Genomic DNA, 27,147 nt, shown 5'->3' on the forward strand with positions numbered 1-27,147 from the left:
TTGCTGGGTCAAATGGTATTTCTAGTATTTCTAGTTCTAGATCCTTGAGGAATCGCCACACTATCTTCCACAATGGTTGAACTAATTTACACTCCCACCAGCAGTGTAAAAGCGTTCCTATTTCTCCACATCCTTTCCAGCATCTGTTGTTTCCTGACTTTTTAATGATTGCCATTCTAACTGGCATGAGATAGTATCTCATTGTGGTTTTGATTTGCATTTCTCTAATGACCGGTGATGATGAGCTTTTTTTTAATATGTTTTCATATGTCTGTTGGCTGCATAACTGTCTTCTTTTGAGAAGTGTCTGTTCATATCCTTTGCCCACTTTTTGATGGGGTTGTTTTTTTCTTGTAAATTTGTTTAAGTTCTTTGTAGATTCTCGATATTAGCCCTTTTTCAGATGGATAGATTGCAAAAATTTTCTCCCATTCTTTAGGCTGCCTGTTCACTCTGATGATAGTTTATTTTGCTGTGCAGAAGCTCTTTAGTTTAATTAAATCCCATTTGTCAATTTTGGCTTTTGTTGCCATTGCTTTTGGTGTTTTAGTCATGGGTAAAATTTTTTGATGAAGTCCATTTAATCTATTTTTTTTCTTTTCTTAATCTTGCTTTTGGTATTATATCCAAGAAACCATTGCCAAATCTAAGGTCATGAAGGTTTACCCCTATGTATTTCTATTAGTCCGCTCTCACACTGCTATGAAGAAACACCGAAGACTGGTTAATTCATAAAGGAAAGAAGTTTAATTGACTTACAGTTTCACATTGCTGGGGAGGCCTCAGGAAACTTACAATCATGGCGGAAGGCAAAGGAGAAGCAGGCACCTTCTTCACAGGGTGGCAGTATGGAGTTAGTGCAAGCAGGGTAAATGCCAGACACTTACAAAACCACCAGATCTTGTGAGGCTCACTCATTATCACGAGAACAGCATGGGGGAAGCTGCCCTCATGATCTAATTACTTCCACCTGGTCCTGCCCTTGACACATGAGGATTATAGGGATTATGCAGGTTACAATTCACGATGAGATTTTGGATGGGGACACAGCCAAACCATATCTCTATTCTAAGAGCGTGATACTTTTAGCTCGTATATTTATGTCTTTAATCTATTTGGAATTAAATATTACATATGGTATGAAGAGGAGTCTAGCTTATTTTTTATTTCAGCAAAATATTCATTATATTACATAATCATGTAAGTTATATGCAGTGAAATCTCCCTTCCATGGTATGATACTTCAATAGATTAACCAAGTCCCCAAAATAGGTAGGAAGAAAAATATTGTATCCACTGGAACTGCAAGATGAACAGTATGTAGCCTTTTTACAAGACTTTTTTTACTTAGTAATATGCATTTAAGTTTCATCCAGATCTTTTCATGGCTTGATAGCTCATTTATTTTTAGTGGTGGATAGTATTCCATTGTCTGGATATGCCGCAGTTTATGTTAATCTAGTAGAGGACATCTTGGTTACTTCCAATTATTGGCAATTATAAATGAAGCTGCTAGAAACATCCATGTGCAAGTTTTTGTGTGGACATACGTTTTCAACTCACTTGCATGAATACCAAGGAGTTCCACTTTGGTATTATTTGCTAAGAGTATATTTAGTTTTCTAAGAAACCATGACCATCTTCCAAAGTGGCTATACCATGTTGCATTCCTACCAGCACTAAATAAGTTTCTGTTGCTCTACCTCCTTTGCAGCACTTGGTGGTGTCAGTGTCCTACATGTTGACCATTGTATTAAGTGTATAATGGTATCTCACTGTTGTTTTAATTTGCATTCTCCTGATGACATACAATGTGGAGCATCTTTTCATATGTTTATTTGCCATCTGTATATCTTCTTAGGTGAGGTGTCTGTTAAGGTCCTTAGCCCATTTTTTAATCCTGTTTGTTTTCGTATTGTTGGGTTTTAAGAGTTCTTCATATATTATAGATAACAGTTCTTTATCACATATGTCTTTTGCAAATATTTTCTCCTGGTTTGTGGCTTATCTTCTCAGATAACAGTGCCTTTCTCAGAGTAGAAGTTTTTACTTTTAATGAAGTCCCGCTAACCAATACCTTATTTCGTGAATCATACCTTTGGTATTATATTTAGAGAATTGTCACCATACACAAGGTAATCTAGACTTTTAGAAAATGTAACCATCTAGGAGCTGTAGTTTTGCATTTTACTTTTAGTTCTGTTATCCATTTTGAGTTAATTTTGTGACATGTGTAGAGTCTGTGTCTAGATTTTTTTTGCATGTGGGTGTTGAGTTGTTTCAGTATAATTTATTGAAAAGACTCTCTTTTCTCTGTTGTATTGCCTTTGCTCCTTTGTTAAAGATCAGTTGGCCATATTTACATGGGTCTGTTTCTGGGCTCTCTGTTCTGTTGCATTTATTCACCTGTCCTTTCGTTGATACCACACTGTTTTGATTACTATAGCTTTATAGTAATTTTTAAAGTTGGGTAGTGTTGGTCCAACTTTGTTCTTCTCCAATAGTGTGTCAGCTACTATGGGCCTTTTGCCTCTCCATATAAACTTTAGAATCAGTTTGTCAGTACTAACAAAACAACTTGCTGCAATTTTGGTTGGGATCGCACTGAATTTATAGATTAAATTTGGAAGAATTAATATCTTGACAATATTGAATCCTCCTATCCATGTACATGGAATATCTCTGCATTTATTTAGTTATTTTATTTCCTTCATCAGTGTTTCATAGTTTCACTCATATAGATATTGTGCATATTCTGCTAGATTTATACCTAAGTGTTTCATTTTTAGGTGCTAATGTAAATGTTATCATTTTTAAATTACAAATTCTACTCTCTCATTGCTCGTATTTAGGAAAGTCATTTTTAAAATATATTAATCTTGTATCCTGCAACGTTGCCATAATTACTTATCAGTTCCAGAAGTTTTTTTGTTGTTGTCAGTTCTTTCAGATTTTGTACATACACAGTCATTTCATCTGCACATGAAAACAGTTTTCTTTCTTCCCAGTCAGTATAACTTTAATTTCTTTTTTCTTGTCTTTATTGCATTAGCTAGGACTTCCATTATGATGTAGAAAAGCAGTGGTGAAAGGGAAAATATCTGCCTCATTCCTGATCTTACTGATAAATCAAGTTTCTCACCATTAAGTATGATGTTAGCTGTAGGTTTTTGGTAAATATCCTTTATCAAGTTGAGGAAGTTATCCTCTATTTTTAGTTTGCTGAGACAACTTTATTCTTTTATCTGTGGATATCTGGTTCTCTCATTACCACCACCACATATAGAGAATGGACAAGATTTTTAATAAATGGTGATTGTGTCCTCTATTAGTTTGTTTTCATGCTGCTGATAAAGATGTACCCAAAACTGGGAACAAAAAGAGGTTTAATTGGACTTACAGTTCCACATGGCTCGGGAGGCCTCAGAATTATGGCAGGAGGTAAAAGGCACTTCTTACACAGCGGGAGCAAGAGAAAAATGAGGAAGAAACAAAATCAGAAACCCCTGATAAGCCCATAAGATTTCGTGAGTCTTATTCACTATCACAAGAATAACACGGGAGAGACCAATCCCTGATTCAATTACCTCCCTCTGGGTCCTTACCATAACACGTGGGAATTCTGGGAGATACAATTCGAGTTGAGATTTTGGTGGGGACATGACCAAACCATATCATTTCACCCCTGGCCCCTCCAAATCTCATTTCCTCACATTTTAAAACCAATTATGTCTTCCCAGCAATCCCCCAAAGTCTTAACTCATTTCAGCATCAACCCAAAAGTCCACAGTCCAAAGTCTCATATGAGACAAGGCAAGTCCCTTCTGCCTATGAGCTTGTAAAATCAAAATCAATCTAGTTACTTCCTGGATAAAACGGGGGTGCAGGTATTGGGTAAATACAACCATTCCAAATGGGAGAAATTGGCCAAAACAAAGGGGTTACAGGGCCCATGCAAGTCTGAAATCCAGTGGGGCAGTCAAATTTTAAAGCTCCAAAATGATCTCCTTCGACTCTAGGTCTCACATCCAGGTCATGCTGATGCAAAAAGTGGGTTCCCACAGTCTTGGGCAGCTCTGCCCTGTGGCTTTGCAGGGTACAGCCTCCCTCCTGGCTGCTTACATGGGTTGGCATTGTCTGTGGCTTTTCCGTGCACACAGTGCAAGCCGTCAGTGGATCTATCATTCTGGGGTCTGGAGGATGGTGGCCCTCTTCTCACAGCTCCACTAGGTGGTGCCTCAGTAGGGACTCTGTGTGAGGGTTCTGACCCCACATTTCCCTTCTGCACTGCCCTAGCAGAGGTTCTCCATGAGGGCCCCACCCCTGCAGCAAACTTTTACCTGGGCATCCAAGCGTTTCTTACATCTTCTGAAATCTAGGCAGAGGTTCCCAAACCTCAGTTCTTGACTTCTGTACACCTGCATGCTCAACACCACGTGGAAGCTGCCAAGGCTTGTGGCTTCCACCCTCTGAAGCCACAGCCCAAGCTGTATGTTGGCCCCTTTCAGCCACAGCTGGAGCAGCTGGGACACAGGGCACCAAGTGCCCAGGCTGCACACAGCATGGGGGCCTTGTGCCCAGCCCACAAGAACACTTTTTCCTCCTGGGCCTCCAGGCCTGTGATGGGAGGGACTACTGGGAAGTTCTCTGACATGGCCTGGAGACATTTTTCCCATGGTCTTGGGGATTAACATTAGGTTGCTTGCTACTTATGCAAATTTCTGCAGCCGGCTTGAATTTCTTCCCATAAAATGGGTTTTTCTTTCTTATCGCATAGTCAGGCTGCAAATTTTCCAAACTTTTATGCTCTGCTTCTCTTATAAAACTGAATGCCTTTAACAGCATCCAAGTTACCTCTTGAATGCTTTGCTGCTTAGAAATTTCTTCTGCCAGATACCTTAAATCATCTCTCTGAAGTTCAAAGTTCTACAAATCTCTAGGGCAGGGGCAAAATGCTGCCAGTCTCTTTGCCAAAACATAACAAGCGTCACCTTTGCTCCAGTTCCCAACAAGTCCCTCATCTCCATCTGAGACCACCTCAGCCTGAATTTTATTTTCCATATCACTATCAACATTTTGGGCAAAGCCATTCAACAAGTGTCTAGGAAGTTCCAAACTTTCCCACATTTTCCTGTCTTCTTCTGAGCCCTGTTCCAACCTCTGCCTGTTACCCAGTTTCAAAGTCGCTTCCATATTTTGGGGTGTCTTTTGAGCAACACCCCACTCTACTGGTACCAATTTACTGTATTAGTTTGTTTTCACGCTGCTGATAAAGACATACCCGAGACTGGGAAGAAAAAGAGGTTTAATTGGACTTACAGTTCCACATGGCTGGGGAGGCCTCAGAATCATGGCAGGAGGTAAAAGGCACTTCTTACATGGCAGTGACAATATAAAAATGAGGAAGAAGCAAAAATAGAACCCCCTGATAAACCCATCAGATTTTGTGAGACTTATTCACTATCATGAGAATAGCACTGGAAAGACTGGCCCCCATGATTCAATTACCTCCCCCTGGGTCCCTCTCACAACATGTGGGAATTCTGGGAGTTACAATTCGAGTTGAGACTTGGGTGGGGACACAGTCAAACCATATCAAGTCCCATCAATGGAATGTGAGTGGAAATGATGTGAGCATTTCCTCACCATGGATTTTAAGAAGGAAATCAACTACTTCTATTCTCCTTTTTCTCATTTGCTGGCTGGATGCAGGCTGTGGTGAGGCCCTATCATGATGAGGCAGGAAGTGATGGTTAGTTAATGAGAAACAACAACAAAAGGTAGTGTAGATTTCTCATTATTTTTTCTATTATAGAAAGCAATTTGACATTCCATTAATTTGTAATATTTATTGACATTGTGGAAATTCAGGTTTTCTTCTCCCTGTAAAGCTAATTAGCTCTCCTTGCCAGCTCCTATAGTTCTAAAAATCCTCAAGGGGTATTTCCTATGTCCTGAATTTTTGGGGTTTTCCTGTGATTCTTCCAGTTGTTGCTGCCATTCTAAGCTGTATTGCCAGGCACTTAATGTCCTCTAACTGTTCTCTCTAATTTTCCTAACTCCACCTATACACAGGGTTTTCATGATGTCAGATCTGAGTAGTAGTCAAAAGTTTAAATCCATGTTAGAAAGGAGGATATTTTCCTCTCTTTAGGTTATGCTTTATTAATGGGATCCTTACGCTGGAGCATTACAGAGTTTACTTAAAGACAGTTATTTCCTGGATATGTATAAACCTGCCTTTGCTATGACAGATATACAGTTGAGGGTTTGTGTTGGAATAGGCACAAATAGGAGTTCTATAATAATTTCAGTGTTGCTATTAGAATATCTATACTTCCCTAATGGCAAGGCATTGTTCATGGGCTAGGGTCCTTGTGCGTGACTTGGTTTTTCTTCAAGATTAATTCTCTTGAAGTAGACCCCACCCCAAATATGACCTGAAAATATTCTTTGGCCAGGCCTCCCCACCAATTCTGCAAATGTACCCTGTCTCAAGAAGTAGAGACAGGCTGAGATCTTTCCCATAGCATTTTCAGGCTACACTGAAAATAGACATCTGTTGGGCCAATTTCACCATATAGTTCACCAGACCAACCTCAGCCTAGTTATTCCTGACTACAGGGGACTTTAATTTCTGTGTACAACCTTTGAAACTTTGAGATAGAAGAAGGGGATACATTATAAGAAAACACAGGGTTTGGCTCAGCCTCGACCAAAAGAGAAGTCTCAGAAGGAAGCTTTGCTTGAGGCCCATAAAGGACAGTATAGAGGCAAGTAAAACTAAATAGGCAAAAACAAGTCCATGACCATGGTGATTGAGACAGACAAGAGGAGAACAGGCAAGTGATAGGCTGGTGTGCAAGTTCATGAGCATGCTTGGGGGTGGTGGGTGGGATTTGGAAGAAAACAGTGAGTATGATGAGTGAGCACAGTTGCATCTGTATCATGGACTTAATGCTTATAGATTATTTGGCTCTGACATTTAGATTTCAGTGGTAAGTCAGGGTTACACAGGTGCTAGTGTAGGCACTGAGGAGTAGAAAGATGACTGTTGCAATTTATTGAACTAGAATCAATTATAGGAGGAAATAAATAGTGCTTAGCAGTCAGAGTATCTTATTTCAATCTTTTATTTGCTCAAAGGTTTTAAAAATAATAATCTATTTGATACATACCCATACAAAGCTAACATATGAAAAGCTTAAAGTAGGGCCTTTATCACTTCAATACATACTAACCAATACAAGACCATGTTTTCTAAGAGTACTGACAACAAATTGTCCAACACACATTTTAAAGTCTCACACAGTAAAATTTGTCAGCTTTTGGTAGAACCATTCCTCTGTCAGTAAATATCTTGGAATAAAGATCCTAGCACCTGCAGAATTACCACAGAAGCTTGTGCAAATGTGATTTTGGACATAATTATAAAACAGTAAAGGGGATTGGTGGCTGTATTGGTGAGATGAGCCCTAAAATATTTCTCAGAGACTGAAGCACAGGTAAAGAAAGGCAATGGGAATAGAATTCATCAGGATGGTGAGTGTATTCTGTTCCTACTCCTGCTATTGTTACCAACCAACACAGTGGGTGGGTTCAGTCGTTTGACATCAACCCCATGATCACAGCAAGGATTTAGTAAGGGGATTTATTACTTGTAACGAAGTAATGAGAACACCAGGGATACTTCCCAAAATAATGTCTCCCTGAGATGGGGGCTGGGTCAGGTTTTCATAAGCATTGGGTATTAAGGGTATATCCTGATGGCTTTGGATCTTACAATGAGGTGATGCTGAGAGGCATGATCTGACTGGATCCTGCCATCCAGTGTCCACTTCTTAATTCAGCCCTGGTCCTAATTCCAAACACTTACATTTTCCCTCTGATTGCATGCTTGGTTCATCTGAGGATGCTCAGGTAACATGATCTGAGGGTCCCCGGCAACTGAAAGACAATGCACAACTTTGTTATATAAAAGTTAAACCAGATAGGTCTGGTGCTGCTACCCTGTAACCAGTTACCATACATGGAATGGCTTAAAATAATACCAATTTATTATTATCTTACAGTCCTGGAAGGTTGGAAATCTTCAAAGGGCTTCACCACACTAAAATCAAGATGTTGCCAGAGGAGCTATCCCTCTGGCATTTCTAGGGAAGAATCTGTTTCTTTGTCTTTTCCAGGTTCTGGAGACAGCCTGTATTTCTTGGATCTTGGCTTCCTTCCATCTTCAAAGCCAACGATGACCAGTGTAGACTTTCTATGCTGCTTCAATCTGACATGGAGTCCCTGCCTTCCACATCTAAAGTACCCTTGCAATTACATTGGCCAAGATAACCCAGAATAATCTTAAATTAAACTCAGCTGAATAGCAATCTTAATGATCCTTTGTCAGGTAATATAAAATGGTACATGTTCTGGAGAACAGGACATGGACATCTTTAGGGGACCGTTACCTGCCAAACACAATGAGGGTAGTGTCTAAATGAGTTTTCAAATGGACAACAGTAACAACATCAACTTGGTGTTTAACCACATTGCTCTGTCTGTCCCATGCAGGAAGCAGGGAAAGGAGGGGCTCAAGAGTAGAGGACGGATGTGGGGGTGAAAGAAGAGGATTCAAATGAGCCAGGTTGCTTTGTCTCGGGGAGGGGGGTGCACGGTGGGATCCTCTCCTGAGAATGACTGCTGAAACAATAGGTAGTTGTGGCAGGTGGCTGAGATCCAAGCTGGTTTGAATACCAGCCATATTTCCACACTGCCAAATATCATGGCAAGAGAAGACTTGACAGGGAACCGAAGAGAAGCCAGGACCATCCCTACCTGGCGGCATCAAAGAGAGAGGACTGTTATGACCTCCTGCGGGTCCTGACAGGGAAAGGTCCTCTTTTGGGGGCAACTGTGGGGACGGCGCAATGCCAACGTGAGCCACCATTTGAAATGAGAAACAGCGGTGTGGCAGAAAGAAATGAGTCTGGTGCAGACCAGTGGTTGGTTTCCTAGGGTTAGAGGTCTAGGTCTACCTTCTTTTAGAAGAGGGGCAGTGGTGAGTCCTTGATGGGAGCCCCCTGCCCCAGAGTTCACTTAAGAGCAGGTGTACCTTCCTCCCCTGCGTGGCTCCACGAAGCTGGGAAAGAAACGCACAGGACGACCACCCTAGAACCCCGGGCCTGTCTGGACTGAAATCGCCTCTCCCCTCCCACACTGCAGTGCTGACACCCCCTCTCCCATTAACATCCAGGAAGGAGGGTGAGCAGACTAGGGAGAGGGCAAACACCCAGCAGTCCTTATAGGGGGGCGGTTGGGGCGGGGGTGCAGACACACCAAGGGACGGTTTGGTATCCATCCGCTGCTCCCTCCAGCGCGGCTCTTCGCGACCTCGCGATCCTGTCCTCCGCCCGGCCCCGCAGCCGCCCGCCGGTGCCATATATTATAGCAGCGCCAGAAATGTGGTGGTCGTCGCCACGTTAGGGTCCGCGGGGTCCTCCTGAGGCAGCCTGGTGCCAACCCGCAGGCCCAGGCTGGGGCTCGTCCTGGCCCCGCCCACCTCTGGGTCGGAACTATGGTGGTTCTGTGAGGGGGGCGTCCTGCACTTTCGCGCCGTATCCCTCCGCCCCCCTTCCCGACACCCTCGCGGAGAGCAGTTCTTGCCGCATCCTGCGCAGCCCCTGCCCAGTTTGGTGCAGAGGCGTGGGGGGCGGGACTCGTCTTTGCCATTCGGATCGCTGGGAAAGCGGTGGGAATCCAACTGAAGAGCAGCCAGAGGAGAGCTGAAGAGAGGAGGGGGAGGCCGATGACCTGGGCTCTGGGCCTCTGAAGGCAAGTAGGGGTGCGTGAGGTGGGGGGCCGTGGTGTGGGGGTGGTCCGCCAGGGTGGACCGGCTGGCAACCTGCCCCCCGGACCCTGACAGCCTGGCAACGAGGAGACGATCCGTTCGGAGCTGGGCGCTAGAGAGAGGTGCGCAGTGCCCGAGATCCCTGGCTATGGGGAGGCGGTGACTGGTGCGGGCCAGGCCGGACCAAGGGCTGAGGGGCTGGCTCCAGAGGCACCGTCAGATCGTCTGGAGGAGAACCGCGCTGACCGCTTCCCAGCCAGCTTTGCAGGCGCCCGCGCGCAGCCCTCGACGGTTTCGGTACCGAGAGACGGCTGTGGGGGAGGCTCCTGCGGGAGAAATGGCCAAACGGGAGCCGTTTTGGGGGGCCCCCGGGAGGCAGTTGGGGGGCGCCTGGGGGGGCCCTCGTGGGCCAGCGTCCCAGCTCTGTGCCTAGCCCGCGGGAGGTGGGTCGCGTTCGCTGCTCCGGGCCCTGATTCCGGAAAGGGGCCTGTGGGGCCCCGTGTCCTGGGTGCTGTCCCTTCCCACAGACTCCAGGTTGATGTCAAAGTCTGTCTGCGCGGTAGGTCTGGCGTATTCTGACAGGACACAGTGAGCATCTGTAGAGGAGAGGCTTGAAATAAAGGAGGAGCACGAATATTCCCTGGATTTCTGGAGGTGTGTGGGGATGTGGGGTGGGTGCCAAACACTGGAGAACCGAATCGGGGTGGGGGACTGCGACCAGAGCAGGTCAGGCATCCAGGAGCACCTCTTAATCTTCCCCTCTCTAATGGTGTTCCAGGCGCTTCCCCCACCTTCCATCCCCACCTGCCTCACCCACCGTCCTAAACTAGGGGCTTGAAAGGGTGAGCTTTGGAGGTAGGGGTGATGAGGGAGACATACTGACAAGTACCAATTCACGACCTGTTTTCTAGAATATGTGGCGCCCTTCCCCCATTTTATGCTGCGCAGAGCAAGGGGATGTGGCGCACCTAGTGGTGAATCCTCAGAATTAGAGAAGGGAGTAATGAGAAGAGTATGACGTCAAGAGAAGGAGTTGTTATCTCTAGAACCTTGAAGCAGGGCCTAAACAAAACGAGAATATTCCACCAGCAAAACCCCGAATGTTGAAAGACAGATATCAATAATATGGGGATTCTTATCCTTAGCGTTGGTCTCTCTACCAAGGGCTTTACTGCCACCCCTCATTTCCTGTCTTACTTTTTCATCTGTTTGTCCATAGGCCTGCTTTAAGGCTGGCCAGTTCTGCAAGAAAGGCAAGGAGGAGGAGACTGGCTCACACCTCTGGAGGTTGGTGAGAAGGGGGAGGGGGCAATTCAGGGGACAGTTGGAGAAAGAGAGCATGGCAGGTGACTTTGAGACCAGTGGGTGCAGACCCACTTCTACTCTGCTGGATTTGCACAGTGCCAGCATCCTTTTTATTTCTTGCAGGGGACATGAGATAGGTGTAGGTTGGGTTGTGACTCAGAAAGACCTGAGAGCAGGGACCAGGACACAGGAAACCATAGATACATTGAACCCTTGAATGGGAAGAGATATTTGTCACAGGAGCCAGAGTGCTTGCCTATCTACCATTCTCCATTCTCTCCTGTATGTTTACTTGTCTGTAGGACCCCCTTCTGTCAGCTGTGGGGCTTGACACTACTTGAACAAGAAAAGGAGGGGGAAACTGCACCACATAAGTGAAGGTTGGTATGAGAGTGGGTATACTTTTGGGTGGGGTAGTGGAGACCAGCATGGGTCCGGGAGTGATTAGGGTCCAATCTGGGGACTTCTTGGCCCCTCCCATTGCCAACACACTTTCCCACCATTGTTGGACCTGTTTAATAGGAGGCAGCCGGTCCAGAGAGACTTTCTCAAAGCCCAGCTGTCCCACCTAGCATTCAACATCAGTCTCACTGCATATGTCTCTGCATGGGATGACATAATTGGAAGAGACTCAAAGCCCCATTTCATTCTCTCTCCCTAGATCCACCTCCAGTGGCTGCTTTGCTGGTGGTGGAGTTGCTGCTGACAACCACCCTCAACGGGTCTGCACCCATCCGGGAAATCTCTGTCTTCCTCAAGCTTGGTTGTGCCTGTTCTACACTCTATCTGTATTATTGAATTACTGACTGAGACTGTGTTTGGGAAGGAGGCTGAGTGACTACTGGACTGGATATTGACTCTAACTCTTGTTTCCAAGCTTATATCCTCAATCACCTAAAGATCAGAGTGTGAAGAAACAAACCTGTGACAGATCTGTGGTTGAGGTTTAGACTGGGGGAGGAGTATAGTACTGGACTTTCTTTGTAACTTGTACCATGACTGGGGCAGAGATTGAGTCTGGTGCCCAGGTCAAGCCTGAAAAGAAGCCTGCGGAAGAGGTTGTAGGTGGGGCTGAGATAGAGAATGATGTCCCTCTGGTGGTCAGACCCAAGGTTAGGACCCAGGCCCAGATAATGCCTGGGGCAAGGCCCAAGAATAAGTCCAAGGTTATGCCTGGAGCAAGCACCAAAGTTGAGACAAGTGCAGTGGGTGGGGCACGCCCTAAGAGTAAGGCCAAGGCAATACCTGTTTCACGATTTAAGGAAGAAGCCCAGATGTGGGCTCAGCCCAGGTTTGGTGCTGAAAGATTGTCTAAGACAGAGAGAAACTCCCAGACCAATATCATAGCCTCTCCACTTGTCAGTACTGATTCTGTCTTGGTTGCTAAAACAAAGTACCTGTCTGAGGATAGAGAACTGGTTAATACAGACACTGAGAGCTTTCCTAGAAGGAAGGCCCATTACCAAGCAGGATTCCAGCCTTCTTTTAGGTCAAAGGAGGAGACCAATATGGGGTCCTGGTGCTGTCCTAGGCCTACATCCAAACAAGAAGCCTCTCCTAATTCTGATTTCAAATGGGTAGACCAATCTGTGAGTTCCTTGTTCTGGAGTGGAGATGAGGTCACTGCAAAATTTCATCCTGGGAATAGGGTAAAAGACAGTAACAGATCCATGCACATGGCCAATCAAGAGGCTAATACCATGTCTAGGTCCCAAACTAACCAGGAGCTCTATATTGCATCTAGTTCTGGTTCTGAGGATGAGTCTGTTAAGACACCCTGGTTCTGGGCCAGAGATAAAACCAATACCTGGTCTGGGCCCAGGGAAGATCCCAATAGCAGGTCCAGGTTTAGGTCTAAGAAAGAAGTCTATGTTGAATCAAGTTCTGGATCTGAGCATGAAGACCATTTGGAGTCCTGGTTTGGGGCTGGAAAGGAGGCCAAATTCAGGTCCAAAATGAGAGCTGGGAAGGAGGCCAATAACAGGGCCAGGCACAGGGCCAAGCGAGAAGCTTGCATTGATTTCATGCCTGGGTCTATAGATGTAATTAAAAAAGAGTCCTGTGTCTGGCCTGAAGAAAATGCTAATACCTTTTCAAGGCCCATGATCAAGAAAGAGGCCAGGGCCAGGGCAATGACAAAGGAAGAGGCCAAAACCAAGGCCCGAGCCAGGGCCAAGCAAGAAGCCAGGTCAGAGGAGGAAGCCCTCATTGGGACCTGGTTCTGGGCTACAGACGAGTCCAGCATGGCAGATGAAGCCAGCATAGAGTCCAGTCTACAAGTGGAGGATGAGTCCATAATTGGGAGTTGGTTCTGGACTGAAGAAGAGGCCAGTATGGGGACTGGGGCTAGCAGTAAATCCAGACCAAGGACTGATGGGGAGCATACTGGTGATTCCTTATTTGGGGCTAGGGAAAAGACCAGTATGAAAACTGGGGCTGAGGCCACCTCTGAATCTATACTAGCAGCTGATGATGAACAGGTCATTATTGGTTCCTGGTTCTGGGCTGGTGAAGAGGTCAACCAAGAGGCTGAGGAAGAGACCATTTTTGGGTCGTGGTTCTGGGTCATTGATGCGGCCAGTGTGGAATCTGGTGTTGGGGTCAGCTGTGAGTCCAGGACAAGGTCTGAGGAAGAAGAGGTCATTGGTCCCTGGTTTTGGTCTGGAGAACAAGTTGATATAGAGGCTGGAATCGGAGAAGAGGCCAGGCCAGGAGCTGAAGAAGAGACAATATTCGGGTCCTGGTTTTGGGCTGAAAACCAGACCTATATGGATTGTAGGGCTGAAACTAGCTGTGACACCATGCAAGGGGCTGAGGAGGAGGAGCCCATTATTGGGTCCTGGTTTTGGACCAGAGTAGAAGCTTGTGTGGAGGGTGATGTCAACAGCAAGTCTAGCCTGGAGGACAAGGAAGAGGCCATGATACCATGTTTTGGAGCCAAAGAAGAGGTCAGTATGAAGCATGGGACTGGTGTCAGATGCAGATTTATGGCAGGGGCTGAGGAGACCAATAATAAGTCTTGCTTCTGGGCAGAAAAAGAACCCTGTATGTATCCTGCCGGTGGAGGAAGTTGGAAGTCTAGGCCAGAGGAGGAAGAGGACATTGTCAATTCGTGGTTCTGGTCCAGAAAATACACAAAGCCAGAGGCCATTATAGGGTCCTGGTTATGGGCTACAGAAGAGAGTAATATAGATGGGACTGGAGAAAAGGCCAAGTTACTGACTGAAGAGGAGACCATAATCAATTCCTGGTTCTGGAAAGAAGATGAAGCCATTTCAGAGGCTACTGACAGAGAAGAGTCCAGGCCAGAAGCTGAGGAGGGGGACATTATTGGTTCTTGGTTCTGGGCTGGAGAAGAGGACAGACTAGAGCCAGCTGCTGAGACTAGAGAAGAAGACAGGCTAGCAGCTGAGAAAGAAGGTATTGTTGGGTCCTGGTTTGGGGCCAGAGAAGAGACCATTAGAAGAGAGGCTGGGTCTTGCAGCAAATCCAGTCCTAAAGCTGAAGAGGAAGAAGTCATTATTGGGTCCTGGTTCTGGGAAGAAGAGGCCAGTCCGGAGGCAGTGGCAGGAGTCGGCTTTGAGTCAAAGCCTGGGACTGAGGAGGAAGAAATCACTGTTGGGTCCTGGTTCTGGCCTGAAGAAGAAGCCAGTATACAGGCTGGATCTCAGGCAGTAGAGGAGATGGAGTCAGAGACTGAAGAGGAAACCATTTTTGGGTCCTGGTTCTGGGATGGAAAAGAAGTCGGTGAAGAAGCAGGACCATGCTGTGTATCCAAGCCAGAGGATGATGAAGAGATGATTGTTGAGTCCTGGTTCTGGTCTAGAGACAAAGCCATTAAGGAAACTGGAACTGTGGCCACCTGTGAGTCCAAGCCAGAAAATGAGGAAGGGGCCATTGTTGGGTCTTGGTTTGAGGCTGAAGATGAGGTAGATAACAGGACTGACAATGGAAGCAACTGTGGGTCCAGGACATTAGCTGATGAAGATGAGGCCATAGTGGGGTCCTGGTTCTGGGCAGGAGATGAGGCCCATTTTGAATCAAATCCTAGTCCTGTGTTCAGGGCCATTTGCAGGTCCACGTGTTCAGTTGAACAGGAGCCTGATCCTTCACGCAGGCCTCAGAGTTGGGAGGAGGTCACTGTTCAGTTCAAGCCTGGTCCATGGGGTAGGGTCGGCTTCCCATCTATAAGCCCCTTTAGATTTCCGAAAGAGGCAGCATCTTTATTCTGTGAAATGTTTGGGGGCAAACCCAGGAACATGGTACTTAGCCCAGAAGGGGAAGATCAGGAATCTTTGCTTCAGCCTGATCAGCCTAGTCCTGAGTTCCCATTTCAGTATGATCCTTCCTACAGGTCAGTCCAGGAAATTCGAGAGCATCTTAGGGCCAAGGAGAGTACAGAGCCTGAGAGTTCATCCTGTAACTGCATACAATGTGAGCTGAAAATTGGTTCTGAAGAGTTTGAAGAACTCCTTTTATTAATGGAAAAAATTCGGGATCCTTTTATTCATGAAATATCTAAAATCGCAATGGGTATGAGAAGTGCTTCTCAATTTACCCGAGATTTCATTCGAGATTCAGGTGTTGTCTCACTTATTGAAACCTTGCTTAATTATCCGTCCTCCCGAGTTAGAACAAGTTTTTTGGAAAATATGATTCTCATGGCCCCACCTTATCCGAATCTAAACATAATTCAGACATACATATGTAAAGTGTGTGAGGAAACCCTTGCTTATAGCGTGGATTCCCCGGAACAGCTGTCTGGAATAAGGATGATTAGACATCTCACTACTACTACTGACTATCACACACTGGTTGCCAATTATATGTCTGGGTTTCTCTCCTTATTAGCTACAGGCAATGCCAAAACAAGGTTTCATGTTTTGAAAATGCTACTGAATTTGTCTGAAAATCTTTTCATGACAAAAGAACTACTCAGTGCTGAAGCAGTGTCAGAATTTATAGGCCTTTTTAACAGGGAAGAGACAAATGACAATATTCAAATTGTTCTTGCAATATTTGAGAATATTGGCAACAATATCAAAAAAGAAACAGTGTTCTCTGATGATGATTTCAATATTGAGCCGCTTATTTCTGCATTCCACAAAGTTGAGAAATTTGCTAAGGAACTGCAAGGCAAAACAGACAATCAAAATGACCCTGAAGGGGACCAAGAAAATTAGTAATGGTTAATTGCTGGCCTCAGATTGTCCTTATGTTCCTGAGTTATGATCCTTGAGTAATGCTTTGATTTTAACAGTTGGTTCTGTGTTGCAACATATATCTTTAGTGCTGACACTAACTTTGTCCAACTCTGTCTGTAAGCTGGAGCATTTTTCTGATGCCAACTGAATATTAGAGCTGAAAACACATTTGTTGATATTTGTCTTGTCCACATTGTGATGTTCAGTATTTGAGCTTATAGTGAACTGAGCAATCATAAATAAGCCACCCTTCTGATTGTCGTTCTACTGTATATATATATATTTGAGTGTTGTTTGTGTTTCAATAAAGTTCTATGTTAAAGTTGGCAGAAATCACCCTTCTTCTTGAAATTAAAATACAGACCCAATGATAACACATGAACACACATAGAGATAATTAATATATGAATAATATGTTCCTTTCAAAAGTTTTTTTCTCAGCCTTAAACGCAAAAATTACCAGGGGCTGCTATGTAGGGCATACTTCAGAGAAAAAGTAGCTACTTCGGTTGGACTCTGAAGTTTGGGAAAGATATTGGTGGTGTAAAAAAAAAAAAAAGCATGGAGTTAGGAAAAATTTTCCTATGGGAGTGAGGTATCCTGTTTGCCTAGAGTGAGTGAGAGGAATATATTGAGCAACATAGAGGATGACATAAGTTTTAAAGAGCTGAGGATTTGCATTTTACAGCTCAAAGTACAACTGCTGCTTCCATACTACCTAAAGGGCAAAAGAATAAGACAGGAAAGCATAGGGATTTGATTGAGTCAGGAAGACAATTTAATCATGATGGTACCATGGTAAGTGTTAAGGCAACATCATACAGCCATTAAACATGATGATGTATAGGGTTTTAGGAAAAGCCCTGACATTTTTGATATTTCATATAATAGAGAACACTGGTGTCATACATGGAAAGTATGATCCCATTTGAAAAATAAATGTGAATAAATTGACCAAACTCATGTGAAGTGTATATTATTTAATAATAGAAAATTCTACAATGATATAAAATGTATCAAAGGAATGAAGAGGTAAGAGAGACTACAATTTCAGAAGAACTGGCTTGTCAATTAAAAATTAAAAATTAAAAAGTATTTAAAGGACCAAACTGTAAAATTGCCAAAGTTCCTGAGTTCATCCCACATGTATTTTTACATTTAAAAAGGTTGGAACATATATGTTCAGACAGTAGCAAGAGACAGGGATAAAGTCGGTTTGGGGAGAGAGTCCAGGATAACAGGAAATATGCAAAGTTTTATTTTCTCAGGAAAAAAAATAGATACAGTGACCCTTTTACATTTTGTTTGCCTCAGGATGCAAAGGCTTTTTCCCACCTGATCTTATTTCTCATTACTTCCTATTTCTGGTTCATTATAAATGATATAAATTAAATTCCAATATGATGTTAGTTTGCTAAGGTTTACGAAATTAGGGCAAAGTGGCAGTTTTGCCTCCCTTCACAAATCAAAAGTTTTAACAGGGATCATCCTGGTGGTGCAAATTGGAGTTTGAATGTTTGTTTTGCTTACCAGCATTTTTCAAGACAGATCTTGAGTGTGTTTTAGTATGTCGCTCTAGTCGTATACAAAATATCACAAATCACTTCATCTCCCCAATCCTCATCGAATGTTCCTCGCCAGCCCAGTGGTCCTCCAGAGCAAAGCCCGGCCTTCCTTCCAGCTGTCTGGGCCAGGAGCTTGAGGGTCTTCTAGCAAGCACCCCGGAGGCTGTCTTCTGACTGTCATCCAGGGCTGTGGCGAACTAGCGGACTGCGCAGTCACGTGGAGGGGGGAGGGGCTGACGGTGGGTCATGTGACCAGGCTCTGGGTTGAGCCGGCCTAGAGGAGTGTTTTCTTACACCCAGAAAGTACAGGAAAGGCAGACGACAACTGTGCTCCGCAGAGCGGGAGGTGGGGGGAACGGCGGAATATTAAGGTGGGTAGGTGTCTCTCCATGCTTCATCAGCCTGAAAACTAATTTCTCAGGCGACCGGAATTACAGCATTTCTTGGTAGAGGAAACTATCCCTCAGCCAACCGCTAGCGGTCTTAGACGGTCTGTCTTTTGTCCAGGAGCACAAGAAGCAGACTCTACCTGCCCGAGGCGTTCGTGAAGAGAAGCAGCTGTTGCTATTGGAGGAGGTGGGTGCAAGGACGGCAGATGCCATCCCTGAGAGGCGGTGACTGAGACTAGATGCGGGTACAGGTAGTGCCTCGGATCCCCGGGCTGCCTCCTGCCTTTTGAACATCCCAGGGGTCCCAGCCCAGCGCCCTGTGTTTCTATGTGTGGGTGGGAGAGGTGGGCATATGGATGGAGTTGGCTTCAGGGGAGCCCAGAGAGGGGAAATGGTGAAGTGACAGTTCGTGAACACGTGTGGTGCTGGATCAGGAAAGGTAAGGGTGGGGATGGGAACCATGGACTATGCTACTGCTGTCTTCCTCCCACCAAGTAGGCACTCACTCTGCTCTCTGTCTGTCTGTTTACTGGCAGTATTCAGGCAGTGGGGATGGCTGATACCAGCTCAAAACTGGCGGAGGGTGGAGGAGGGCAGAAGAGAACACATACATCTGCCTTTTGCTCCAAGGCTCCAGCTGGCTGGGGATGCAAGAGAGGAATGAACCTCAATCCAGGCAGTTCTAGGAAAAGAAGGAGGAGACATAGACTCGAGGGGAGGAAACCTAGATGCTGTGGGCCCTTCACTTAGGATTTCTCATTAGGATACTCCAAGCTTCTCGACCCCCAAGGGGATTCCTGGATCTCAGCCCCATGCAGCAGGATCTCATTCCCATTGAGGGACACAAAGTGGGTTGCTGTTCCATGTGATGCTCTCTCTCCCTGCTGTCTTGGGCCTTAGAGGAGGGTCTGGGGACCACCTACAGAAACTGCTTCATGGATAGTCTCATAGGTTCCCCTCTGCATACCCTTTGCTCTCTTGTGTTGTGATCTCTGCTCATTCCTTAGGACGTGTTTCTTTGGTCCCATTCCAGGTAGCAGCCCCATGGTAAGTCCTTCTCCTCTTTCACATTGAGTATTCTCCTTTCCCCCTGCCCCATGCATCCACTGGGTACCAAGTGAAAGAAAATGGTTCCTCTACCCACAATACTTCTGGGATAGAATGTGTGGATTTTTCACACCAAGCAATTCTTTTATTCTTTGAGGACACCAGCTAGGTATCCTACAATTTAATTCAATTCTGACACTACCCAGAGTTAGTGCAGACTTCTCTGGTTAAGGGCTCATTCCCATAAGACTGCCCTCCCCCACTTCAGACAACAGTCACAAGTAATGGATCTCCATGTCACCCACACTTCTGTCTGACTTAGCTACTAGTTGGGAGTTCTCACAACCCCCTCCTCAGGTTCAATAATTTGCTATAAGGGCCCACAGAACTCAGGGAAATGCTACTTCCTATTATTGGTTCATTATAAAGAATATAAATTAAAAGCCAGATGAAGAGGTACATATGGCAAGGTCCAGAAGGGTCCCAAATGCAGAAGCTGCCATCCATGTGGATTTGGGGTACACCACCTTCCCAGAATATGAATGAGTTCACCAACCTGGAAAATCTCAGACAGTTAGGGTTTTTGTAGAGGTTTCATTGCATAGATATGATTGATGAAATCATTGACCATTGGTGATTAGCTCAATCTCCAGCCCCTGTCCTCTCCTTGGAGGTCAAGGGGTGAGGCTGAAAGTTCCAACCCTCTAATCATGTCTTAGTGGGGGAGGGGGAACATGGACATCCACCTTTTGCTCCAAGGCTCTAGCTGGCTGGGAATCCAAGGGAGGAATGAACCTCAATTTTCAGCTCTAGGGAAGAAAGGAGGAAACAGAGACTCAAGAGGAGGGAACCTAAATGCTTTGGGTTCTTCACATAGGAATTTTCATTGCGATACTCTGTGTTTCTCAACCCCCAAGTAGATTTCTGGATCTCAGCCTCAGGCAGCAGCATCCTGAGGATCTGCCCTGGATATGAGGTCCTGAAAGGACCCAGTCTCAAACTGTGCTCTCAACAGTTCGTTTTCATCTAATGACAAGGGTTGCTGCTCCATCTGATGCCCCCTCCTCCTAAAGTCCAGGGCCTCAGAAGAGGGTCTTTCTGAGAACCACCTACAGAGACTGTCTTACAGATTCCCCTCTGTAGACCCTTTGCTGTCTTCCTTGTTTCAGTTTTATAGCCAATGCTTTAGACTTGGTGATTTGCACCTATTCTTGGTGACATCTCCTAGTTGGTGTTGAAGCCTTTTGGTCATAGCTCAGGTCTATGAGATAGCCACATGATACCAAATTCTTTTAGGAGAATATATTAGAAAAAATAAATTATATTGGTCCTATTAACCTCTATATTTTTTGCATTTTACAGATTTGAAGCCAACTCATAAATGTCTTCCACATTATTTTTTACAGCTGCATAGTACTTTATTGTGTCACTACCATAATTTATTTACTCACTTTCCTATGAGTGGACATTTGTTTCTAATATTAAGCTAGTACAAATAATACTGGAAGGAATAACCTTGTGAAAATATACAGTATTTTTTCCAGCACCATTTATTAAATAGGGAATCCTTTCCCCATTGCTTCTTTTTCTCAGGTTTGTCAAAGATCAGATAGTTGTAGGTAAGTGGTGTTATTTCTGAGGGCTCTGTTCTGTTCCATTGATCTATATCTCTGTTTTGGTACCAGTACCATGCTGTTTTGGTTACTGTAGCCTTGTAGTATAGTTTGAAGTCAGGTAGTGTGATGCCTCCAGCTTTGTTCTTTTGGCTTAGGATTGACTTGGCGATGCGGGCTCTTTTTTGGTTCCATATGAACTTTAAAGTAGTTTTTTCCAATTCTGTGAAGAAAGTCATTGGTAGCTTGATGGGGATGGCATTGAATCTGTAAATTACCTTGGGCAGTATGGCCATTTTCACGATATTGATTCTTCCTACCCATGAGCATGGAATGTTCTTCCATTTGTTTGTATCCTCTTTTATTTCCTTGAGCAGTGATTTGTAGTTCTCCTTGAAGAGGTCCTTCACATCCCTTGTAAGTTGGATTCCTAGGTATTTTATTCTCTTTGAAGCAATTGTGAATGGGAGTTCACTCATGATTTGGCTCTCTGTTTGTCTGTTGTTGGTGTATAGGAATGCTTGTGATTTTTGTACATTGATTTTGTATCCTAATGGTGCTGGGAAAACTGGCTAGCCATATGTAGAAAGCTGAAACTGGATCCCTTCCTTACACCTTATACAAAAATCAATTCAAGATGGACTAAAGATTTAAACGTTAGACCTAAAACCATAAAAACCCTAGAAGAAAACCTAGGCATTACCATTCAGGACATAGGCGTGGGCAAGGACTTCATGTCCAAAACACCAAAAGCAATGGCAACAAAAGCCAAAATTGACAAATGGGATCTAATTAAACTAAAGAGCTTCTGCACAGCAAAAGAAACTACCATCAGAGTGAACAGGCAACCTACAGCATGGGAGAAAATTTTCACAACCTACTCATCTGACAAAGGGCTAATATCCAGAATCTACAATGAACTCAAACAAATTTACAAGAAAAAAACAAACAACCCCATCAAAAAGTGGGCGAAGGACATGAACAGACACTTCTCAAAAGAAGACATTTATGCAGCCAAAAAACACATGAAAAAATGCTCATCATCACTGGCCATCAGAGAAATGCAAATCAAAACCACTATGAGATATCATCTCACACCAGTTAGAATGGCAATCATTCAAAAGTCAGGAAACAACAGGTGCTGGAGAGGATGTGGAGAAATAGGAACACTTTTACACTGTTGGTGGGACTGTAAACTAGTTCAACCATTGTGGAAGTCAGTGTGGCGATTCCTCAGGGATCTAGAACTAGAAATACCATTTGACCCAGCCATCCCATTACTGGGTATATACCCAAATGACTATAAATCATGCTGCTATAAAGACACATGCACACGTATGTTTATTGCGGCATTATTCACAATAGCAAAGACTTGGAACCAACCCAATGTCCAACAATGATAGACTGGATTAAGAAAATGTGGCACATATACACCATGGAATACTATGCAGCCATAAAAAATGATGAGTTCATGTCCTTTATAGGGACATGGATGAAACTGGAAACCATCATTCTCAGTAAACTATCACAAGAACAAAAAACCAAACACCGCATATTCTCACTCATAGGTGGGAATTGAACAATGAGATCACATGGACACAGGAAGGGGAATATCACACTCTGGGGACTGTGGTGGGGAGGGGGGAGGGGGGAGGGATAGCATTGGGAGATATACCTAATGCTAGATGACGAGTTAGTGGGTGCAGCGCACCAGCATGGCACATGTATACATATGTAACTAACCTGCACAATGTGCACATGTACCCTAAAACTTAAAGTATAATAAAAAAAAATGAAAAAAAAAAAAAAAAAAGAAAATATACAGTATTTTTGTATGTTTGGACGTGTATCTTCACAGATTCCTAGATCTGGTGCTGGTAGGTCAAATAATAAGTGCATGTGTGTAGTTTTATTAGGTATTCTCAAATTTCCCTGGAAAGGGGTACTATAAGTATTTACTGCCACCAGCAATATATGTATCTGTTTTACTACATCCTTGTTAATCAGTTTCTCATTATTCTTTTGACGTTTGTAGAGTATCTGATGATTTAACCTCTCTCATTCCTGATGTTACTAATTGTGTCTTCTCCTTCTCTCTCTTTTTAAAAATTTTTCTGCCTAGAGGGTTATCAATTTTATTGACCATCTCAATGAACTAGCGTTTAGTCTTATTGATTTTCTTTATTGTTTTACTGTTTTCTATTTCCTTGGTTTCTCCCTTCATATATATTATTTTTTTTGTTTACTTGGTGTTTAAGTTACTCTACTTTTTCTGGTCACTTAAACTAGAAACTGAGGCCATTGATTTGAGACCTTTCTTCTTTTCTAATATAGGGATTTTAGTACTGCAAATTTCCCTCTAATACTACTTTAACTATATCTCACAATTTTTGGTGTGTTGTGTTTTCATTTTTCTTCAGTTTGAAATTACTTACTGATTTCTCTTTGAGTTTATTCTTTGATGCAAGAGTTAGTTATTTAGATGTATGCTGTGTAGTTCTCAAGTATTTGGGGACTTTTCCAGTTATTGATTTCTAATTTAATTACGTTGTAGCCAGAGAACATACTTCGTGTAACTTGAATCCTTTTAATTTACTGAGACTTCATTTATGGTCCAGAATATGGTCTACCTTGATAAATATTCTATGTGTACTTGAAGGGAATGTGTATTCTTCTGTTATTGTGTGAATTGTTCTATAAATGTCAATAAGGCCCAGTTGGTTCAGAATTATTTTATTTTATTTTATTTTATTTTATTTTCTAAGTTCCAGGGTACATGTGCAGGATGTGCAGGTAGATGTGTGCCATGGTGGTTTGCTGCATCTATCAACCCATCACCTAGGTAAATTACATAGGTAAATGTGTGCCATGGTGGTTTGCTGCATCTATCAACCCATCACCCAGCTATTAAGCCTGGCATGCATTAACTCATTTTCCTAATGCTCTCCCTGCTTGCTGCCCTCCCCCCACAGGCCCCAGTGTGTGTTGTTCCCGTCTCTGTGTTGATGTGTTCTCATTGTTCAGCTTCCACTTATAAGTGAGAACCTGCAGTGTTGGATTTTCTGTCTCTGCATTAGTTTGCTGAGGATAATGGCTTCCTGCTTCATCCATGTCACTGCAAAGGACATGATCTCATTCCTTTTTTATGGCTGCATAGTATTCCGTGGTGTACATGTACCACATTTTCTTTATCCAGTCCATCACTGATGGGCATTTGGGTTGATTCCACATCTTTGCTATTGTGAATATTGCTGCAGTGAGCATACATGTGCATGCATCTTTATAATAGAATGATTTATATTCCTTTGGGTATATACCCAACAATGGGATTGTTGGGTCAAATGGTATTTCTGATTCTAGGTCTTTGGGGAATCGCCTCACTGTCTTCCACAATGCTTGAACTAATTTACATTCCCAACAACAGTGTAAAAGCATCCCTATTCTTCTGCAACCTCACCAGGATCTGTTGTTTCTTGACTTGTTAATAATCACCAGTTTGACTGGTATGAGATGGTATCTCATTGTGATTTTGATTGCATTTCTCTAATGATCAGTGATGTTGAGCTTTTTTTTCATATGTGTTTTTGGCCGCATTTATGTCTTCTTTTGAAAATTGTTCATTTCCTTTGCCCACTTTTTAATGGGGTTGTTTAGTTTTTTCTTGTAAATTTAAGTTTCTTGTAGATTCTGGATATTAGACCTTTGTCAGATGGACAGACTGTAAAAGTCTTCTCCCATTCTGTAGGTTGTCTGTTCATTCTGATGATAGTTTATTTTGCTGTGCAGAAGCTCTTTAGTTTTATTAGATACCATTTGTCAATTTTTGCTTTTATTGCAGTTGCTTTTGACATTTTTGTCATGAAATCTTTGCCCATCCCTACGTCCTGAATGGTATTGCCCAGATTTTCTTCTAGGGTTTTTATAGTTTTGGGTTTTACATTTAAGTCTTTAATCCATTTTGAGTTAATTTTTGTATATGGTGTAAGGAAGGGGTCCATTTTCAATTTTTGGCATATGGCTAGCCAGTTCTGCCAGCACCATTTGTTAAATAGGGAATCCTTTCCTCATTGCTTGTTTTTGTCAGGTTTGTCAAAGATCAGATGGTTGTAGATGTGCAGTTTTATTTCTGAGTTCTGTATTCTGTTCCATTGGTCTATGTGCCTGTTTTTGTGCCGGTACCATGCTGTTTTGGTTACTGTAGCCTTATAGTATAGTTTGAAGTCAGGTAGCGTGATGCCTCTAGCATTGTTCTTTTTACTTAGGACTTTCCCGGCTACACGAGCTCTTTTTTGCTTCCATATGAATTTTAAAATTGTTTCTTCTAATTCTGTGAAGAATACCAATGGTAGTTTAATGGGAATAGCACTGAATCTATAAATCACTTTGGGCAGTATGGCCATTTTCACAATATTGATTCTTCCTATCCATGAGTATAGAATGTTTTTCCATCTGCTCATTTCCTCTCTGATTTCCTTGAGCAGTAGTTTGTAGTTCTCCTCGAAGCGGTCCTTCACTTCCCTTGTTAGCTTTATTCCTAGGTATTTTCTTCTCTTTGTGGCAATTGAAAATGGGAGTTCATTCATGATTTGGCTCTCTGCTTGTTTGCTGTTTGTATATATGAATGCTTGTGATTTCTGCACATTGATTTTTTATCCTGAGACTTTGCTGAAGGTGCTTATCAGCTTAAGAAGATTTTGGGCTCTATTGATAGGGTTTTCTAGGTATAGGATCATGTTATCTGCATACAAGGACAATTTGACTTCCTCTCTTCGTATTCGAATATGCTTTATTACTTTCTCTTGCCTGATTGCCCTGGCCAGAACTTCTAATACTATGTCGAATAGAAGTGGTGAGAGAGGGTATTCTTGTCTTGTTCTGGTTTTCAAGGGAAATGCTTCCAGCTTTTGCCCATTCAGTATGATATTGGTTGTGGGTTTGTCATAAATGGCTATTATTTTGAGGTATGTTCCTTCAATACCTAGTTTGTTGAGAGTTTTTAACATGAAGGGATGTTGAATTTTATCGAAGGCCTTTTCCGCATCTATTGAGATAATCATGTGTTTTTTTCTCTTTAGTTCTGTTTATGTGATGAATTACATTTATTGATTTGCATATGGATTCGGTTTGTTAGTATTTTACTGAGGATTTTTGCATGTATGTTCATCAGGGATATTGGCTCGAAGTTTTCTTTTCTTGTTGCATCTCTGCCAGGTTTTGGTATCGGGAGGATGCTGGCCTCATAAAATGAATTAGGGAGGAGTCCCTCCTTTTCAGTTGTTTGGAATAGTTTCAGAAGAAATAGTACCAGCTCCACTTTGTAACTCTGGTAGAATTCAGCTGTAAATCCATCTGGTCCTGAGATTTTTTTTGGTTGGTGGGCTGTTTATTACTACCTCAATTTCAGAACTTGTTATTGGTCTGCTCAGGGATTCAACTTCTTGCTGGTTCAGTCTTGGGAGGCTGTATATCTCCAGGAATTTATCCATTTCTTCTAGATTTTCTAGTTTATTTGCATAAAGGTGTTTATAGTATTCTCTGGTGGGGTTTTTTTTTGTATTTCTGTGGGGTCAGTGGTGGTATCCCCCTTATCATTTCTGATTGTGTTTATTTGAATCTTCTGTCTTTTCCTCTTTGTTAGTCTAGCTAGTGGTCTATTTTACTGACTTTTTTTTATAAATAAAAAACCAGCTCCTGGATTCATTGTGCAGTGGTGCAATCTCAGCTCACTGCAAGCTCCGCCTCCCGGGTTCACGCCATTCTCCTGCCTCAGCCTCCTGAGTAGCTGGGACTACAGGCGCCCGCCACCATGCCCGGCTAATTTTTTTTGTATTTTTAGTAGAGATGGGGTTTCACTGTGTTAGCCAGGATGGTCTCAATCTCCTGACCTCGTGATCCGCCTGCCTCGGCCTCCCAAAGTGCTGGGATTACAGGTGCGAGCCACTGTGCCTAGATTCATTGAATTTTTTAAGGGATTTTCATGTCTCTATCTCCTTCAGTTTTGCTCTCATCTTGGTTATTTCTTGTCTTCTGCTAGCTCTGGGGTTTGTTGGCTCTTTATTCTCTAGCCTTTTTGTTGTGATGTTAGGGTGTTGATTTGAAATCTTTCTAGCTTTTCAATGTGGGCATTCAGTGTTATACATTTTCCTCTTAACACTGCTTTAGCTGCATCTCAGATTCTGGTACATT

The 27,147-nt window shown here is 43.4% G+C and overlaps 2 protein-coding genes and 1 long non-coding RNA gene across 18 annotated transcripts in view; 2 read left to right on the forward strand and 1 right to left on the reverse strand.

The window, feature by feature from the left end:
• The window catches only part of GPRASP1 (G protein-coupled receptor associated sorting protein 1), a 63,585-nt gene extending 46,905 nt beyond the window's left edge, over positions 1–16,680 (forward strand). For 8 of the 16 annotated variants that reach the window (XM_063601835.1, XM_063601840.1, XM_063601841.1 and 5 more), the window contains 6 exons: positions 8,187–9,822; positions 9,914–9,960; positions 10,402–10,492; positions 11,058–11,125; positions 11,446–11,523; positions 11,805–16,680. In XM_063601835.1, coding sequence (XP_063457905.1) covers positions 12,139–16,326 — 4,188 coding nt within the window. In that variant the 5' untranslated portion in view covers positions 8,187–9,822; positions 9,914–9,960; positions 10,402–10,492; ... (1 more) ...; positions 11,446–11,523; positions 11,805–12,138 and the 3' untranslated portion in view covers positions 16,327–16,680. The other 8 variants (XM_063601843.1, XM_063601833.1, XM_063601845.1 and 5 more) reach the window with 8 other exon arrangements.
• GPRASP2 (G protein-coupled receptor associated sorting protein 2) overlaps positions 1–27,147 on the forward strand; it is a 117,882-nt gene that overhangs the window by 40,911 nt on the left and 49,824 nt on the right. The gene's annotated exons all lie outside the window — the stretch shown is intronic.
• Positions 7,118–9,430, reverse strand: LOC134729816 (uncharacterized). Its single transcript, XR_010111292.1, has 2 exons — positions 9,328–9,430; positions 7,118–7,947 (listed from the first exon to the last, which is right to left on the reverse strand). It is a non-coding gene; the product is annotated as an uncharacterized LOC134729816 (long non-coding RNA).

This window comes from Pan paniscus, chromosome X, assembly GCF_029289425.2.
Source record: "Pan paniscus chromosome X, NHGRI_mPanPan1-v2.0_pri, whole genome shotgun sequence".
Taxonomy (NCBI): domain Eukaryota; kingdom Metazoa; phylum Chordata; class Mammalia; order Primates; family Hominidae; genus Pan; species Pan paniscus.